The 19,144-nt window shown below is 43.0% G+C and overlaps 1 protein-coding gene across 4 annotated transcripts in view; it reads right to left on the bottom strand.

Moving 5' to 3' along the window:
- Nucleotides 1-7,078: 7,078 nt before the first annotated feature.
- Nucleotides 7,079-19,144, bottom strand: part of LOC125458159 (receptor expression-enhancing protein 2-like) — a 91,746-nt gene continuing 79,680 nt past the window's right edge. For 2 of the 4 annotated variants that reach the window (XM_059650798.1, XM_059650800.1), the window contains exon 8: nt 13,690-17,652. In XM_059650798.1, coding sequence (XP_059506781.1) covers nt 17,578-17,652 — 75 coding nt within the window. In that variant the 3' untranslated portion in view covers nt 13,690-17,577. Of the gene's footprint in view, nt 7,879-13,689; nt 17,653-19,144 lie in introns of those variants that run through there. The other 2 variants (XM_059650799.1, XM_059650801.1) reach the window with 2 other exon arrangements.

Consider the following 19,144-nt stretch of genomic DNA (forward strand, 5'->3'; position numbering starts at 1 on the left):
CTATCTATAAATAATATATAAATGCTTTAAATTCATTCTTGGGATGTGGACATCACTGGCTGGGGCAGCATTTATTGCCTGTCTGTAGTCACCCTTCAGAAGGTGGTGGTGAGCTGCCTTCTTGAACTGCAGTAGTCCATGTGCTGCAGGGTAGATCCACAGTTCCCTTTGGGGGAGAGCTCCAGGATTTTGAATCATTTGTATCTGGGAGCTCAAGCTCTAAAGTGGAGAAAAAAAAATGGATTTTAGTTTTCAGTTCTGTAAAGGTCTGGCTTGCCCTATTTTTGAAAACAAAGTCAGAAAGTCATTTTGAACAGTGATTTGAAAGCGAAACAAATGATGTAACTTTAGCTATATGAAAAGCATGCCAACTCTGGAGATAATTATTAGGGTGATTGCTCACTTGAGTTTTATGACCCAGAGAGAGAGAGAGAAGGGGTCACCAATACAGATGTTGTTAAACTCGAAAGGGTGCAGAAAAGATTTACAAGGATGTTGCCAGGGTTAGATGGTTTGAGCTATGGGGAGAGGCTGAATAAGCTGGGGCTATTTTCCTGGTATCATTGGAGGCTGAGGGATGACCTTGTAGAAGTTTATAAAATCATGAGGGTCATGGATAGGGTGAATAGCAAAGATCTTTTTCCTGGGGTGGGGGAGTCCAAAACCAGAGCGGCATAGGTTTAAGATGAGAGGGGTAAGATTTAAAAGGGACCTAAAGGTCAACTTTTTCACACAGAGGGTGGTGCATATATGGAATGAGCTGCCAGAGGAAGTAGTGGACACTGGTACAGTTATAACATTTAAAAGGCATCTGGATGTGGTATAGTAACAGGAAGGGTTTAGAGGGATATGGGCCCAATCTTGGAAAAAAGGGACTAGATCAGTTCAGGATATTTGGTTGTCATGGGCTAGTTGAACTGAAGAGTGCATTTCCAAGCTGTACAACTTTATGATTTTGTGATTCCATAAGCAAGTCCTTTCAAACAGAGCTGGTGAACTCAAGAGAAGAGTCGTTATGTAGTTGAAGTGCTGTTTTTAGTTGACCAAACCATCAAAGGGTGCTCTAAAGAAAGCCAGAAACAGAAGGCTGTGGAGGTATCGGAGAGAAAGGCATCCTGCAAGGCTATTGAAAACATGAGGTTAAGTGCCAATGGTAATTAGTAAGTAATTAAGCGAACAATTTGTTTGAAAGTATTGGGCTGAGACTTGTACTAAAGAAAATAGCATCAAGTGAGTGCAGAAGCTTGCCAAATGATTACAGCTGTGCCAGAAGTTTCATAGTGGAGGCAGGCCTGACATTTTACATCAGAAACCTTTTTTGAAGAAGGGCCCTGACCCGAAATGTCAACTTTCCTGCTCCTCTGATGCTGCCTGGCCTTCTGTGCTCCTCCAGTTCCACACTGTGTTGTCTTTGACCCTAGCATCTGCAGTTCTTGCTATTTCTGATATTTTGCTAACATTTGAGCATCTGTAATGTTGCAGTTAGGGGAAGGTATTGATGCTTCTTTCTGATATTTATAACATGACCATTTCAAACAGTTTTTGCCTTGTGAAAACAACTTGTTTACTTTTTGTGTCATAGACCTTTAAGTTAGTTTGGTAAAAAATGTCTTTTTTCAATCTCTCTCCTCTCACCTTAAAATATGTCCCCAAATCTTGAAATACCCCATCCTAGAGAAAAGACACCTACCATTAACTCTTAGCTATGCCCCTCATGACTGTATACACTTCTACCAGGTTGCCACTCAACCTCCTACACTCCAATGAACATAGTTCTAGCCTATCCAGCCTTTCTTTATAATTCAAACCTTTCATAGCCAGCAACATCTCCTCTGAACACTCTCTAGCTTACTGGACAAGGCTGGTGGGCTATTTCTTGGCAGCTACAAGCCAAATGGCTACCTTTGTGTTCCAAATTTATGCTACTAATACAGATTTTTCTTAAGTTTTGTCTTTCTTTATAAACAGTTTCTCACCATAATTATCTTAACTAAGATCGTGAGCCTAGGTAACTGCATGAAACATGCAGCATTTAAATGGATATGATTCACCCTCTGCTGGCTATGCAGGATGACTGTTTGAACTAACACCTTCGAGCACAGAATCAGCTTAGCACACATGAAGGTATTCAGTCCTACCCCAGAAGTGATCACCAGGTCCGAAAGATGGAAGCAATGATTGTAACAAGGGTCAGCCAGTGGACCTCACAGAATAAGAGTTTCCTGATAGGGGCTGTTAATCTGGTCCAAGCAGGGAGCCATGTCTCTCAGATATAAACAGGAGTGTCAGAGGTTCTGTTCACTCTGAGAGCTGGCTCTGAGGAAGCTGGATCAGGGCCAAGCATTCTTCATGTATAAATAAAGGGTGACTTGATGATGGGATACCAGCCTCTGTGGTGTATTTCAGTGGAGATAGAGTCATAGAGCTGTGCAGCACAGAAACAGACCCTTCAGTCCAACTCATCCATGCAGACCAGATATCCTAAATTAATCTAGTCCCATTTGCCAGCATTTGGCCCATATCCCTCTAAACCCTTCCTATTCATGTACCCATCCAGATGCCTTTTAAATGCTGTAATTGTACCAGCCTCCACCACTTCCTCTGGCAGCTCATTCCATACATGCACCACTGTCTGCATGAAAATGTTGCCCCTCAGGTCTCTATTAAATCTTTCCCCTCGCACCTTAAGGCTATTCCCTTGAGTTTTGCACTCCCCAACCTTGGGGAAAAGACCTTGCCTATCTATGCCTTGGATGACTGCCTGCGTGGAGTTTGCACCTTCTCCCCATGTCTGTGTGGGTTTCCTATCTATGCCCCTCATGATTTTATAAACCTCTGTAAGATCACCCCTCAGCCTCCGGTACTGGCTCTCCCTACCTCAAAATGGTGGACAAGAGAAAATCATGGTGGAGAGGGTTTTCTCAGTGGTGGAGATCTTTTAAATATCTTTTTGAAGGAAATGTTAAGCACTCCTGTACTGTTGATCAGAGCACCACAAGGGTGTTACCAGAGTGAATGGGAAGGAGGGCAGGAATTTCTAATGAACGAAGTGGCAATTTCACAAGAAAGCATCATGTGGAATGCAAGATAACAAGGTGTGGAGCTGGATGAACACAGCAGGCCAAGCAGCATCTTAGGAGCAGGAAAGCTGACACTTCGGGCCTGGACCCTTCATCAGAAGTGGGGGAGGGGAAGGGGGTTCTGAAATAAATAGGGAGAGAAGGGGAGGCAGAGCGAAGATGGATAGAGGAGGCATTGGTGGAGAGGAGACAGAGGCAGGGATGGAGCCAGTAAAGGTGAGTGTAGGTGGGGAGGTAGGGAGGAGATAGGTCAGTCCGGGGAGGACGGACAGGTCAAGAGGGCGGGATGAGGTGAGCAGAAAAGAAATGGGGGTGCGGCTTGAGATGGGAGGAGGGGATAGTTGAGAGGAAGAACATGTTAGGGAGGCGGGGACAAGCTGGGCTGGTTTTGGGATGCAGTGGGGGAAGGGGAGATTTTGATGCTTGTGAAATCCACATTGATACCATTGGGCTGCAGGGTTCCCAAGTGGAATATGAGTTGCTGTTCCTGCAACCTTCGGGTGGCATCATTGTGGCACTGCAGGAGGCCCATGATGGACATGTCATCTGAGGAATGGGAGGGGGAATTAAAATGGTTTGCGACTGGGAGGTGCAGTTGTTTATTGTGAACCGATCGTAGGTGTTCTGCAAAGCAGACCCCATGTCTCCGCTTGGTTTCCCCAATGTAGAGGTAGCCACACCGGGTACAGTGGATGCAGTATACCACATTGGCGGATGTGCAGTTAAACATCTGCTTGATATGGAAACTCTTCTTGGGGCCTGGGATGGGGGTGAGGGAGGAGGTGTGGGGGCAAGTGTAGCACTTCCTGCGTTTGCAGGGGAAGGTGCCGGGTGTGGTGGGGTTGGAGGGGAGTGTGGAGCAGACAAGGGAGTCATGGAGAGAGTGGTTCCTCCAGAAAGCAGACCAGGGTGGGATGGGAAAATTGTCTTGGGTGGTGGGATCGGATTGTAGATGGCGGAAGTGTCGGATGATGACACTTGCACCCTCCTGGCTGTAGTGGCCACAGCTTTATCAAAGGCTTCGTCGTTGGTGGCTGTGGCCTGTTCCTCCAGGTGGTAGCATGTTGGTTTTGGTCATGGCCAGAGTGGTGGTGGCGTGGTGGTTCTGGTTCGATCCTCGTGGCTTCGGCGACAATGTGGTGGATTCTGGCGGCAACTGAAGTGGCAACGTTTTCAGCATCGGTGACTTGGGGGGTGGGGGGCTCCGGTCTGTCCCTCCTTACGATGGCGGTGATGCAGTGGTTTTGGTGCTGGCTTCGGCAGTGGCAGGGTGGTGGTGTCTGGTCCAGAAATCCTTGCTTTGGTGGCCTCAGGGGCTGCGTTAAGCAGCAACGTTCTGTAGCCAGGAGCAGCGGAGGTAACTAACGATGAACCCTGTCTTAACGTTGTCTCAATTATTTCTTCTTATAATTGCTGTAAATTGGTGCCAAATTATGGTGACTTATACCCATCTCACTGTATTTTCATTACTACAAGTGACAGCAAATTGCTATTCTATTCTATATAATAACCTTATACATATCTGCTCGGCCCAACCCTTTCCTTTTTAATTCCTTGCATTTAGCATTCTGATAAAATATCTTTGGCTTTTCTGCGTTTTAACCTGCCTTATTTTTAATATCCTCTCTTTGCTTTTCTAATTTCCTTTCTGACTTCACCCCTGTACTTTCTGTACTCCGTCAAGCTTCGGAGAGCATTACTTTCATGGAATTGTTATAAGCTTTCCTTTTCTGCTTTATCCCACTCTGCATTCTCCTGGATAGACTTGACAGTACCACCCTTTATCTTTGTGGGAATGAGTCTGCACTGCCTATAAAATCTCACTTCTGAATGCCTCTCACCCTGTATAGCGGTACTTATCTCCAATATGGTCAGCCACTAACACTCCTGACACTCGTCCAGCTTCACTTTTAAGACTAAATCTGGAAATGCAGCCAGTCTTATTCAGGGCATGATGCGCTGGTTAAAATGTCCATGTTTAATGTTTGAGAACATTGTGCTGTTTGTACCATTCATTCTGTTCATATCCCAGTTGATATTAGGGTCATTGAAGTCCCCAATTATTAATGCCTGATGGACTTTTAGCTCAAATTTGCCCACACACATTTGCTGATGTATCTCCCTCCTCTGTTAGCATTGGGGCTGAGTGACCCCGAAATAACCTGCTTGTAAATTTGACACCATGTTCATAGTTCATAAAATATCCACCGAATCTCAACCCCTCACCGTCCCCAATCTGTATGCCTAAAGAAATCTACCTGAGTGCAACATTTAACTACAAAACGGAATTAAAATTAGATTTAGCTTTACTGTCACATGTGCTCACATAAGTACAGCAAAAGCATGACAAGCCACCACTTCATTGCCTGACAATGGAAAATTCCAGGAACGGGAAGTTTATCTTGGACTGGAACACCCCCCATCCATGCCAACCCAGGGCTCTTTCCCATCTCTGTGCCCCTTTACAGAGCCTGTGCCTATCTCCCATGTCTGCTGATTCCCCATATATGTCCAATCATCCCAATGGCCCTCTATTGCCCCATGCCAATTTTGTGCCAACTTGGAGCCCCAACCACCACCCGTTGCCTTTCCCTCTCCATGCCAACACACATGCTTGAGTGTAACTGTGTCTCCACCTCTGTTGGGTCTGTTTTGCTGGTGGAACAGGGTGAATCCAGGGATGGTGATAGTGGCATCTGGATGAGAGCACCTGTCCATCCCACTGCACTGACAACCTCCCTCACCTCCCAACCAAGAGATCCCTGACTCAGGCCCTTTATTTGTCCTGGGGCCGTATCCACAGGGGTACATAAGTATCTGTAAAATGTCCAATGTAACATGCCCTTAACTTGTCTTGTGTCCTTACTCTGGGCTGCAGACTCCAGGGAGTTCCAAAATGATTTGTAGAGGCAGTGGATCATTGAAATGGCCAAATCTTTCTGTGGACTGTGCATGATCCAGAACGGGCCCCAGTCTTGCAAATCCACATGCCTGCTGCAATCAAGGTGCTCTCCATCATATCAAAATATTATGAGCCTCGAACTCTTATGTTGTTAAAACTCAGGAAAATTTGCCCACTTAACCCCTTACAGCCAGCACACAAACAGTTAAGTGCTTACATTGCACTGGTCGGTCAAATTATAAAACACATGTGACACATTCAAATCAGGAAAAGCTATACCATCTATTTTGTTCCTCCTTACCTTGTTGTAATATGTTTGATTAGCCGTATCCCTCTAAGACAATGGTGATGTTTTTTCTGGCACCTTGATATGACATAGTCATAGAGTCCTAGAGCTGTACAGCATGGATCAGACCCTTTGATCTAACTTGTCCATGCCAACCAGATATCCTAAACGAATCCAGTCCCATTTACCAGCATTTGCCCCTTTATCTCTAGAAACCTTTCCTACACATGTATCCATCCAGATGCCTTTTAAATGCTGTAACTGTACCAGACTCCTCCTCTGGCAACTCATTCCACACACACACCACCCTCTGCGTGAAAATGTTGCCCCTTAGATCCCTTTTAAATCTTTCGCCTCTCACCTTAAACCCACACCCTCTAGTTTTTGGACTCCCCTACCCCGGGGAAAAGACCTTCGCTATTCACCCTATCCATGCCCCTCATGATTTTATAAAGCTCTCTAGTGTCACCTCTTAGCCTCCGATGCTTCAGGGAAAAAAACCCCAGCCTATTCAGCCTCTCCCTATAGCTCAAACCCTCCTTCCCTGGCAATATCCTTGTAAATCCTAACTTCGTCACCTTTAGTGCGGGGCCATCAAGGCCAGCCTCTGATAGACATTGCACTTCATGTTGATACCACAATTCTCAAACAATCGAGTGTATTATTTATTATGGGCCGAAAGAGTAGATTGGATACTGCAGGGTATCTGTATGTTACTTCGGGTCGAAGGTGAGATCATTCTCAAAGTTTGCACAGTCAAATTTAAAACCAGTTACACAACTCAAACAGAGTACAACAGGTGAAGTCAGTTTTTTTTTAATACCCAGTTTCCAAACTACAAGACATTGTTAAATATTTTCAGGTAAGGTCACCAACAGCTGATCTAAACCAATTCAAATCATGTTTGGGAATGCACAACTTAAAAAGATTAACATACAGAAAATGCAATTCCTGTTACAGTTTATCAAAAAAATTCACTGACAGTCACTGCTAATGATAAATAATTGCACCTATTTTGACTTGTCACTGAAACAATTTGTTGCAGAAATACAGCATTTGGACCTACATTGTCTCTTGGGATGTACAATGAAAAAAAATAACCATTAATCTAACCATGGTTACAAGAGATGCTAAAGGAAGGTTTTGTTGAGAATACTGCACACACCCATGTTCAGTTCAGCTATATCATACACTAGATAATAGACACAGCTCCACATCTGGGTCAAGCTCAAATCCAACTGTGACAACAATATAAGTTTGCAAAATAGCACATGCTCCCTGGAGGTTAGCAGACAGGATCTGCTCCAAATCCTGATCATTACATTTCAAACCAGTTCTGTGGATCAAGGTGACTGGCCTGTGTTTCACCTGTGTAATTAAATTCTGGCAGGGTAACTATATTAAATCCCAGTGAACAGCATACATAGCTAACAATTCAGGTAGCCGATAAATTCCACGGCATCTGGGATATAGCTGTCTGATCACAGAAACATTGACATAAATACATTCCGGATTTTATCGAGTTGTTTTCATGCTGCCGTTCAATCCAGTGGCAATCCATCGAGACTAATTCACTGCGGTGCCAAGATTGAGTGTTCCATTGAAGGATCCTGTAATAGAAAACCTATTGCATTGTTCTCATTGATATTGGTGTAACAGGGCCCCACCAGGACAATGGTTCAAACAGATAATTGATTGTTTAGCTCATTGCACTGTTACAGGTTGAGAAGTATGGCATTGTTACAGTTGAGTTACTGAATGATAAACTAGGCTGGCACAGAGAAGGAAAAGGCATAAAAACAGATGCTCACTTTCCAAGAATGAACTTTTTAAAAAAATGCTGCTTCACCTTTCTTCTCCATCAGACATAATTCCCTTCTGTCACTTCCTTTCCAACCAAGCACAAGGGCATGTTCTCATTCTGATTGTAAACACACACACACACACACACACACACACACACACTCTTCCACAGCGGTCACTAGCATCAATTGCTTGTCATTAACTAGCCTTCATGTAAAAATCAACAACCTCTCTCAGAACCTTCATTAATTCTCAGGCCTGCCACTTCCTTCACATTCTGATATTTTTCATAATATCCTGATTGCATTTGCTTCTGTCCAGCAGGATTTGCATCAGCTCCACAAAATTGTGCTCTCCTTTCCAGTGGCCATTCACTACCTCTTCCGCAAGGCAATATCCCAAAACTGTGAGAGAAAATGGTGCAGGATAGGGGCTTTCAAAAATAGAGGGATTTTCTGGTTTCTGCCCTCCCAAGGATTAATGGAAATGCTGACATTCTCCCCTTGAGAATAGCACACATTAATATCCTGAGGGCTTATTGCCTCATTAGTCCTCGACAGAAACCCAGCTGGAATAAACTTTGAAGAAGCTCAAAGTGCAAGTTTGTCCATCTGAGGCCAGTACACTCAGGAACCATCTACCACAATGTGTCAAAACAGCCCAAATGAGCAACAGCAGCCTTTCTCCAACTTTGTTGTAGACTCTGGGAGAGGGGACACACAGGAGCATTAACAGTGGAGTTAACCTCCTGTGAATCACCATGAGTTGTGCATTTGAGTGTTACATGATTTTAGTTAAATTTTGATTGTAAATAAATTTATAACCTCTGACATATTTGGGATTTTGGCGTGTAGCCTCTTTTCAATCCAGTTAATTTGTCCATAGTGGAGGAATGCTAGTGATTATAAAAAGGTTGGCTGCTTTTGCTGTTCTTTAAAGGGAATGGGTAAAGAGATAGCGAGGACTGTTAAACGTGAAAGAGCTTGTTGCAGGGCTCCCTCAGAACAGTCAAGGCCTGAATTTTAGCTTCACAGTGCCAGTGGTAGTATCCAATGGTGTATATGTCTGATCTCTGGTTATTATTGTAGGTTTGCTGCTCAAAACGTGGTGGGGTTGCCAAAGTGTGTCACAGCAGTGGAGTTCTATGCAATGGGTACCCATTTGCTCCTGACAGTCAGCCTTCGATATTCATGGAGGTGCAGGGGAGAGGGGGAGAGATAGTGATGGTCATATATGTAATGTCAGCAAGTTTTGTGCAAAGATCTTGTTCGTTATCTGTTGACCTGATAAATACAGGCTTGCAGCCAATGATATTGACAAGGATACATAACCATTGCTGTCATTCCAAGACTCTCATTTTGACAGTTGCCACCATTAACAAATTAATGTACTGATTTGCTGTGCTGGAGGTGACCAGTGTAGACCAGTGGGTGATAGAGGTGATGTCTCCAGTAGCAGATAGGAGTGAGCATGGTGCTCTAGTCCAGTTTGGCATGCAGCAGGAGGTTACATAGCTGTGATAATGTGCCGCTTCCTGACACACTGATGCCCAGAGGCAAAAGAAGAACCACTTAATATCAATATTCATAATGCCTCCATTCCCCCTCCCTCCCACCCTGCCCATCCCCCAGTCCCTCCATCCAGTGCATTCAAATCGGCACAAGCCTATTCAATCATCCAATTTCTCCAGAGTTCAACCCGGGGCAGGATGCTCTTAGTAAAGTTGGTGTGGACTGGATGGGCCGAATGGCCTGCTTCCACACTGCAGGAATTCTACTCTATGGTTCTGTCAAAACCAATGCGTTTGGGTTTCTCGAGGAGTCACTGATCCATGAAACACATGCCATCTCCAAGTCGAATCTCTCTGATGGAATATCTGCCAGAAGTGTCTGCCACAGAAGTGGTGAAGTTGGCAGGTTTGTCTTTGTAAACATCTTTTCATTCTATGTGGTCTGATAATTGTGAGCTAGTAATTATGTGGATGTGAGTTTGATCGCTGGGCTGGAAGGTTAGTTTTCAGACGTTTCGTCATCATTCTAGGTAACATCATCAGTGAGCCTCCGACGAAGCGCTAGTGTTAAGCGCTGGTTTCCAAAGAAATCTGAACAGATAACTAGAAAGCAGGACATAACACCAGCGCTTCGTCGGAGGCTCACTGATGATGTTACCTGGAATGGTAACGAAACGTCGGAAAACTAACCTTCCAGCTCAGCGAGCAATCTCACATCCAGAACCTCAACCTGAGCTACAAATCTTCTCAAAACTCGCTAGTAATTATGTCCTGTGTGAGTACCACACTGTCGGTTTTTCAGCTGGGTAAAGATACAGGAGCACCTTCTCATTGTGGTTCATAACTTCCTGAATATAGAACTGATTTCTCATATTTACTTCTATTTAAAGTTAAGGAGTCAAGTTTAACCCTGTCAATTACATCAATGGGCAATTACAGAACAAACTAAAGCCGTATTCAGACTTCTCTGGTCTCAGCTTCCAGGAGGGATATTAGACTCAAAACATTCACTCTGTTTCCCTTTCCATTGCCAGACCTGTTGAGTATCTCCAATATTTCAGACTGATGGCCTTTCATCAGAATGGATGAATTGATCTGAAATACGAACTGCTTCTCTCAGCACACACGCTGCCTGACATCCTGTGCAGACAATGGGATCTCACTGGTGTCGTAGCTGGTTCCTGACAAAGGAAGTTACTGTTTTAGTATCAGGCTGATGGTAGGGACGAAAAGGCTTTCAAAACAGTCAGAGTGTCCTTTCTGGATCAGGACATCTCTTGCTGCCTTTTGCACAACCTTCTGAAACTCCTTCCCTGCCAGTTACCTGGAAGCTGCCAGGGACCACCCCATCTTTCTCTGCACTCTGCTTGCCCATTCTGGACAGGTGGTCTGGTGATCAAAACTGCCTGGGCCTTCTGACCCTTCAGGTGGGTAAGAAACTAACCTGTCAGGGCAGATACCCTTGGAAAGCTGTTTCAAGTTAAAGACCATCCTGGAAACCCTTTATACTGAATCCTCCTTCAGAGATCATATGTTGGTAAATTGGATTCAGTGATACTGGAGGGAGACACATGGGAATTTTTCTCTGGCCGTGATGACAATAACTGTCCTTTTACCAAGCATCCTTTTGCAACAACAGACACATCATGGAGATAAGGTCCACTTCACCAGATCGTGTGGATGTCCATCCAACCCATACACTGTACAGGTGAACAGGTGGCTCTGACCTCCATAATGATGAAGTGCTTTGAGTTGTCAGTCATGGCCCACATCAACTCAAGCCTCCCAGCCTGCCTTGATCCCTTGCAATTTGCCTACCAGCGCAACAGGTCCACGACAGATGCCATCTCTCTGGCCCTGTGCTCATCCCTAGAACATCTGGATAACGAGGACACCTACACAAGGTTCCTATTCATTGACTACAGCTTTGCCTTCAACCAAACTAATCTCCAAACACCGAAACCTATTCTGTCCCTTGCAACTGGATCCTCCACTGCAATCAGTGAGGATAGGCAACAGCATCTCCTGCACAACAATCCTCAACACCGGCTGGGGACTCAGCCCCTAACTGTACTCCCTGTACGCTCATGACTGTGTGTCCAAATTTTATCCTAACTCCAGCTCCACAGGTTTGCTGACGACACCGTCACTGTCGGCTGGGTATCAAACAATGATGAGACAGAATACAGGAAAGAGATAGAATGCTTGGTTGCATGGTGTAACAATCTCTCCCTCAACGTCTGCAAAACTGAACAGCTGGTCATTGACTTCAGGAGGAAAAGTGGAGGACACACCCCTATCTACATCAATGGAGCTAAGGTGGACATGGTCAGCAGCATCAAGTTCCTAGAAGTGACAGTCATCAACAATCTGTCCTGGGCCCCCGACATTGATGCAAAGGTCAACAAAGCACAACAATGCCTCTACTTCCTTAGGAGGCTAAGGAAATTCTGTAAAGACTCAGCAATTTTTATAGATGCACCACAGAAAGCATGCTATCTGGGTGCATCACAGCCTGTTACAGCAACTGCTCTACTTAGGACCATAAGTAACTACAGGGAGTTGTGAACTCAGCCCATCACACAAGCCAAACTCCCATCCATTGACTCTAACCACACTTCTCACTGCCTCAGGAAGGCAGCCAATGTCATCAAAGACACCTCTCACCCAGGTTATAATCTCTTCTAGCCTCTCCCATCAGGCAGAAGATACAAAAGCTTAAACACACGTGCCAACAAGTTCAAGAACCGCTTCTTTCCTGCTGTTGTCAGACTTGTGAATGGGCCTGTCGAATTTCAGATCTAATGTTGATCTCGCTCCTTGTGCACCTTCTCTGCAGCTGTAACATTGTATTCCTCGCTCTGCTCTATTACCCTGATGTGATTTGTATGGTAAGATCTTCCTGTACTGCATGCAAAACAATACTTTTCACTGTACCTAAGTACACGTGACAAAAAAAATCAAATCAAATCAGTACAATCCATGGTCTGGTTAGAGAGCAGTATGGCCATGAAAAAAGGAATTCATATTAAGTGTGAATGGACCCTTATTCTCCATTCTCTAACAGGAGAATGTGATGAACTGAATGCAGTGAGTCCCAAAGCATGGGTCTGTAATAATGCATTGAGCAGAGTGGATGCCTTTTGCAAAGGCACATCTGATTATCCACTATCTACATTTCACAACTGATGTCAAATATTAGCCATTTGCATTGCGGAACAGGAATTGGTCACAAAAATGAAAAAAAGCTCTCAGAAGATTTTGCCGTCTATTTTCCAACTCTGCCCCAGTAGGGATGAGTAATAAATGCTGGCCTAGCCAGCGATGCCCTCATCCCATTAATAAATTAAAATAAACTCCTTAGGCTCCACTTTCTTGACGAAGTGTTCGGGGAACATTCAGGATCAATCTAGGCGGCTGTCAGAACTTTGGCAATTGTTGTTAATTCCCAAACCATCAAAAAAATTACTTCAGGATTTTTATTTCACAGCTAGTTGCTCTCCTCTTTATGACACTCTGATCTTGCTGACCCTTATTGTTGTGTCGATTTTGACAGTTTCAGGTAGCAGAGTTGAAGGCTGTCGCGTACCAACATTCATTTGCATGGTCATTGTAGTGAGGATCATTGGCGAGTGATCTATGGGGGAAACGATTTCTGCTCCCTATTCCAGCTGTACTGACACCATTGGCATGCCATTGCTGCATCCCGAAAAACAAGTCAATAATAAAACTTGGAGCTTTCCTATGTTTCAGCTACTCAACATTCTTGTAGCTACTGTAGGATCCCTACTTAATTTCGCAAACCCTCCCCCCACTCACCCAATCACTCCAACCCAATTTTCTTTTTTCTCCTCAGAAGATGACAATGTGCTGACTGAAAATATACAAGAATTGACTGGGAGTTAAACATAACCAGCACACTCTGGTACCTTCTTCAATAAAAGCTGAAAGAACTGAAGATGCTGTAAGTCAGAAACAAACGCAGAAATTGCTGGAAAAGCTCAGCAGGTCTAGCAGTATCAGTGGAGAGAAGTCAGAGTTAATGTTTCGGGTCAAGTGACACTTCCTCAGAACTTGACCCAAAACGTTAACTCTGGCTTCTCTCCATAGATGCTGCCAGACCTGCTGAGCTTTTCCAGCTACTTCTGGTACCTTCTTAGTTAGATTGACAATTTTTACATACTGTATAGCCAATTGTCAGACCAACCATACAAACCATTAACACACTTTTAGTGTTTCTGGTATTTTTACCCTCTCTTGGAATGGTGAAAGGGCCGTACTTAGATTCACAAAGTCAACAAATGTGACTGATTGTCTCAGGAATCTGCACTTGAGTGGTAATGTTTAAATTACATTACTTTGGAGAATTCCTCATGTATAAATTTTATAAACACATTATTTTCTTCTGTTTTTGTTATTGGAGTAGAAACAGAGCAGAATAATCAATCACAGAAGTCAGTAGAATTACTCCCACACACCTATAAAGGGTGCATTAAAGTGCAAGAAGATCTGAAAATACAATGCATACGATGTGAACTGTTCCAAAAAATGGTGAGGGACAGCCAATGGTGTTTTCAGCACACTGTCATGAACTGACTGTCAAATGTTAAAAACTAAGACAAAATCAACATTTAAGTCAATGGAAAAAGATCACCCATCTTTCTTTGAGAGGAATGCAGCAGGCAGCACAGACTAATAGCATTTACGTAAAAGAAAACTTCAGACAAGACTGCGGTTTGCAACATATTGGCTCCCTTATGAGTGAGTGTTGAATACTGCAGGGCTAGAACATCCAAATCTAAATACACATAAACACTAAACCACTACTTCCTCTCTGGTTAGGATCAGGGTCCTTTTATTTTCCTGTCACTGCTTTAGATGATGGATATTTGTGATCCATACTTCTTTGCTGGCTGAGATTAGCAATCCATTTAATTCCTGTTCAATGCAATCATTGCTGGTCTTTTACTGCCTCCAATTAGCATATGGTAAATACTCTAAAAGTGGATAGAGCTTGGCTCAGCCACTCAAAACCACCTTGTAATGAATAACTGGTATTAACTGACATGAGAAACACTGGGGTGCTGTGAATTACATAAATTAATTAACAAACTGCAAAGTCTTTTGGATGGTTGGAAAATGAGTATGGGTACTGTGTGTCCCTAGAAAAGCCCATACAATTTTTGTAACTAGTGTATTCATGAAAAGAGTGCGACAAACCCTTAACAGAAATGAAAAGGATGACATGCAACTAATGTTGATAGAAAAGATCTTAGTCAAATAGTTTCACATTGAACATCTTTAAGCAGTGATGACCATCACTGAGAGGGTAGTAGAGCTTTTGGGTAAAATAAGCTAGCATTCTTTTTAATATTTCGAGGGGTTGGGGGTTATTAGGACATTAATAGCATTCTCTATAAACTGTTCCCCTTGATTAAAGGAAGTCTGATGCATCTGGACACTGGAATCTATGCTCCTTTTAGCCAATTACTCTTCCACACCTGCCATATTTTATTGGACTGAGACAGATTCCAGAGGAACTGTTGACACAAGTCCCTGAGATGGTGACCTATTCATCATGGTCCACACCAGTCAGTGAAGGTGCTTTTATATTATATGAGTCCACTTATGGTCCGTGCAATGACACAGGCAATTGTAAATAAAAGGACACAATGCATCTTGTTCCAACAACAGCGAAAAACCCAGTATATCACGGGGTTTGGGAACCCTGCGAGATTTGCCAGCTGACAGACATCCAATGCAAACAGTTGCAGACCCGGAATGTAAACTGAGCAGAAATGGAGATGGAAGCTGCATTGACCCATTCTCTGAAAACAACATAAAAAAAAAGCAGCTTCATACCAATTTTTGAGGCTCGCAGCACATACAGACTTTCAGACCTGCCCATGTTCCGTGATAAGTTGGAGAGAACCACGATTTTGGGCACTTTCCCCACGCACAAACTCAAATAAAGTGAAGCAAACTGAGCAATAGTGACAATAGATATTGAAATGGATGGTATGGTCATCATTTGTGTTAGCCTTATGAGCTAATTAAAGAATACTGACCAGCCTGATACATTATTAGAAGGTGCTGAATGAGAACTTCAAAACTCACTCAATATATGATTATGATACTGGCTTGTCGTATAGGTCCACTATATGGTTTATTCTACAGTTTTACAATCTATTCTGGTTAACCTGCTATATCAGTTATAGTAATTTTCCTGGTAATTCATAACTATATGTCACATAATGCCACACAATGTCAATTCCTACATTACTACCATTTTTATTTACATTACATAACCTCTGCCCCACTTGGGGTACCCACTGGAAATCAGTAGGAAGTCAAAAATAAATATAAATAGTATAAACACAAAGAAGAGCGAAAATCCAGCATTCAATCCATTTCATTCCGAGTTTCTGGCAACATTCATAAATCAGCCTCTCTTCACCTTAGTATATATGGTATCATCAGATCCTGACTGATTGACTTACTGTTTACAACTCATTACCAACCAGTTCCCCACATGATTCTAAAAACTGGGGCACTATTGACTTCCTGACTCTTGCTGTGCACAGAGGAGATACCATAACCTTACAGTCACAGTGCGTATGAAAATCATGCAGGAATTCCAAGAAAAGATCATCATTAAAACAACTTGAATCTGATCCCTGTAGATGTCATCTGGAAAAGAATCTCAAAGCATCCCATTTCAGAATCCTACAAGATTAAAGGGACAATGAACTTCAGATCCGAATAGAGAAAATTCAATCCTTTCCATCAACCAAATCTCTGCCACTCTTCCACATCCTGGGATCTCAGTCTGACAAGTCGCAGCTCCACGTACTTTGTTAAACTGACTCTAACTATGTACAATTCCAAGTGAAGAATCCACATCCCGTAACTCCCATTTTACCAGTTTCCAACATCCCACATCACCTTCTATTCACTTCCACTCTATAGAACAGCAAAGCACTTCCTGTTTACTGTCAATAATTCCAGAGCAAGAGACCCCCCTCACATTCATTCACATTGTAGCAAATTTTAACACATTAAATCTTTACCCATTTTCTCCTACTTTGTATAGAATACTAATAGAGCAGTCTTCCTGTTCATTCCTACAATGTGAAATTTCAGATTTATACATTAAATATTCTCCAGTTGCATAGATTTTAATGGTCAGTTGCCAAATACGGTGAATCTACCATCATAAATGCTTAAAGGTGGCACCATATTTTAGAAACTTAAATAAAATATATTGTTCCTGCATGTTCTGCAGCTGATGTTTTGGTTGAGTTACTGAGTGAACAATTTATCAATTTGTTTGCATTATAAATCTTTCGAAACATGGTGTTCTTGTCTTCCTGGAGGTTCTGTGAGTAATCACAGTTCAAAAACAAAATACATTAGCCATTTTTTTCTGTTTCAGGATTCAAATGGACTGAAAACCAAAGCCATTAAGTTCACAGGTTGCAACTGCTGCTGGTCATGACTCTCAGTCACTTCCACGTGAGAGTGCCAGAAATTTTTATCTGCAATCAAAGATTTTTTAATTAATTCATTGAAATTGAAACAATCGTGGATTTGGATCCTGTGCTTCCTTTTCACATCACATGACGGGACTGGAAGCACAAAAATAAAAGGATCAATCCAAAGAAAGAAAGTGATTATTGCAAAGTGAAAGCAATGTTTTCTTGGAGACAGCTGGGTGAAATTTTGACTTGAATTCTTGTTCCTATTGGTGAGATGTTGATATAACACTGAGCAAGTCTATTTTATTTGGTCTCTCATTGGTTGCCCTAATACTGCTGTGTTGTGCTGACACCTGCATTCCCCTACACCTGCTAAAGACACGTCCCCACGGCTCTTATTTACACAGTGTGGCTCCTCTGTGCTTTAGCAACTTCCTGCTTGAAGCAAGACTCAAAGTACTGAAGACAGATGGAAAGACCTGTTGCACTCTGCAGGACCTTGTTTCCACACATTCTGTTCATGCAGACTCAGGACTGCTCGCAGTGCTTGCAGCCTTCTTCTTCGTACGTAACTTGAGACTCTTCGATTGTGGCTGAGAAAGAGATATTAAAAGGCAACTCATCAGATCTTTTGTGTTTGGAGATACTCACACATTCAACCACCTTATCCCCATCAGCAGAGGGGAGATTCACAATGCATCATCCATTCCTCATCATTCTCTATATTTCTTCATGGGATGTGGGCATCTTTGTCTCGGCCAGCAATTATTGCCCCACCCTGAATCGCTGTGGAATTCAATGACATACTGGGCTGTTTCAAAGCACAGTTAAGAGTCAACCACATTGCAGTGGGACTGTAGTCACGTATAGTCACAAATCAGGTAAGGGTGGCAGTTTTTGTTTTGAAATAATTGCCCAGAGGCCAGCATCCCATCACCAAATCACCGTTTATTTACTTGTGCACAGTACACTGGCTGTGATCAGCCAGCTCAGAGTCAGTCCCCTGAACTGAGGAGATTGATAATCTCCTGTTTATATTGGCCAGCCAGGCCTTCCTGATTGACCCCAGTTAACAACCCTAGTCCATGACATCCACTTGTTTTGAATCACTACAATTTCCTCAAGGATTTTCAGATTGTACGGTCCACTACTGGCCTCAGCACTATGTTCCAACTGGATAAAATTAACCAGTGGTTATTAATGCAGATCATAAACAGACAAAGACCCAGCACTGATCCTTGTGACACTCTCCAACTTCAGGTTTTCCAAGTTGAAAATGGCTCATTTTTCCTGACTCGCTGTTTCCTGTTAGCTCATCCTTTGCCCACTAACACTGCCAACACCAGAAGCTCTTAATTTGTGCGTGCTAACCTTTTATGTGACACTTTATCAAATGCCTTTTGGAAATCCAAATACCCCAGATCTACCGGTTCCCCTTTAACTATGGAATTTTGGTCGATTACAAACAGTGGATCCACTATCACTGCAGCCAAGTCTGTTATCATCCTTAGAAAAGACCATCAGGTCCAGGAAACCTGTCAGCCTTTTGCTACAAAAACAGAAATTACTGGAAAAGCTCAACAGGTCTGGCAGCATCTAGGGAGAGAAGTTAGAGTTAACATTTTGGATTCAGTGACCCTTCTGATTTCTCCCTCCATTAACTCTGATTTCTTTTCACAGATACTTGCAAACCTGCTAAGCTTTTCCAGTAACTTCTGTTTTTCTTTCTGATTTAGAGCATCCGCAGTTCTTTCAGTTTTTATTTAGCCTTTCAATACATTCGTTTTTTGATGTATTTCCCCTTAGAAACAGGGATTGCTCTAAGCTCCTCTCTCCTTTTCCCATTGTGATTTTCTCCTCTTCTCAGAATGCTTTTGATGTCTTCTGCTGTGAATATTGGTACAAAATACATGTCCAAACCCTCAGCCATTTTCTTGTTTCCCATTGTTAATACCACAGCTAAGTGTAAAAGTGCTTCTGTTTTCTAACACAGGTCCTCACTGCTCACACTCCACTAACAGAATGGCAGTTTTCATGCTACATAACTTACTGGTAACCTACAGAAACCAAGAAAACCGGATCTTT

Source organism: Stegostoma tigrinum, chromosome 13, assembly GCF_030684315.1.
Source record: "Stegostoma tigrinum isolate sSteTig4 chromosome 13, sSteTig4.hap1, whole genome shotgun sequence".
Classification (NCBI taxonomy): domain Eukaryota; kingdom Metazoa; phylum Chordata; class Chondrichthyes; order Orectolobiformes; family Stegostomatidae; genus Stegostoma; species Stegostoma tigrinum.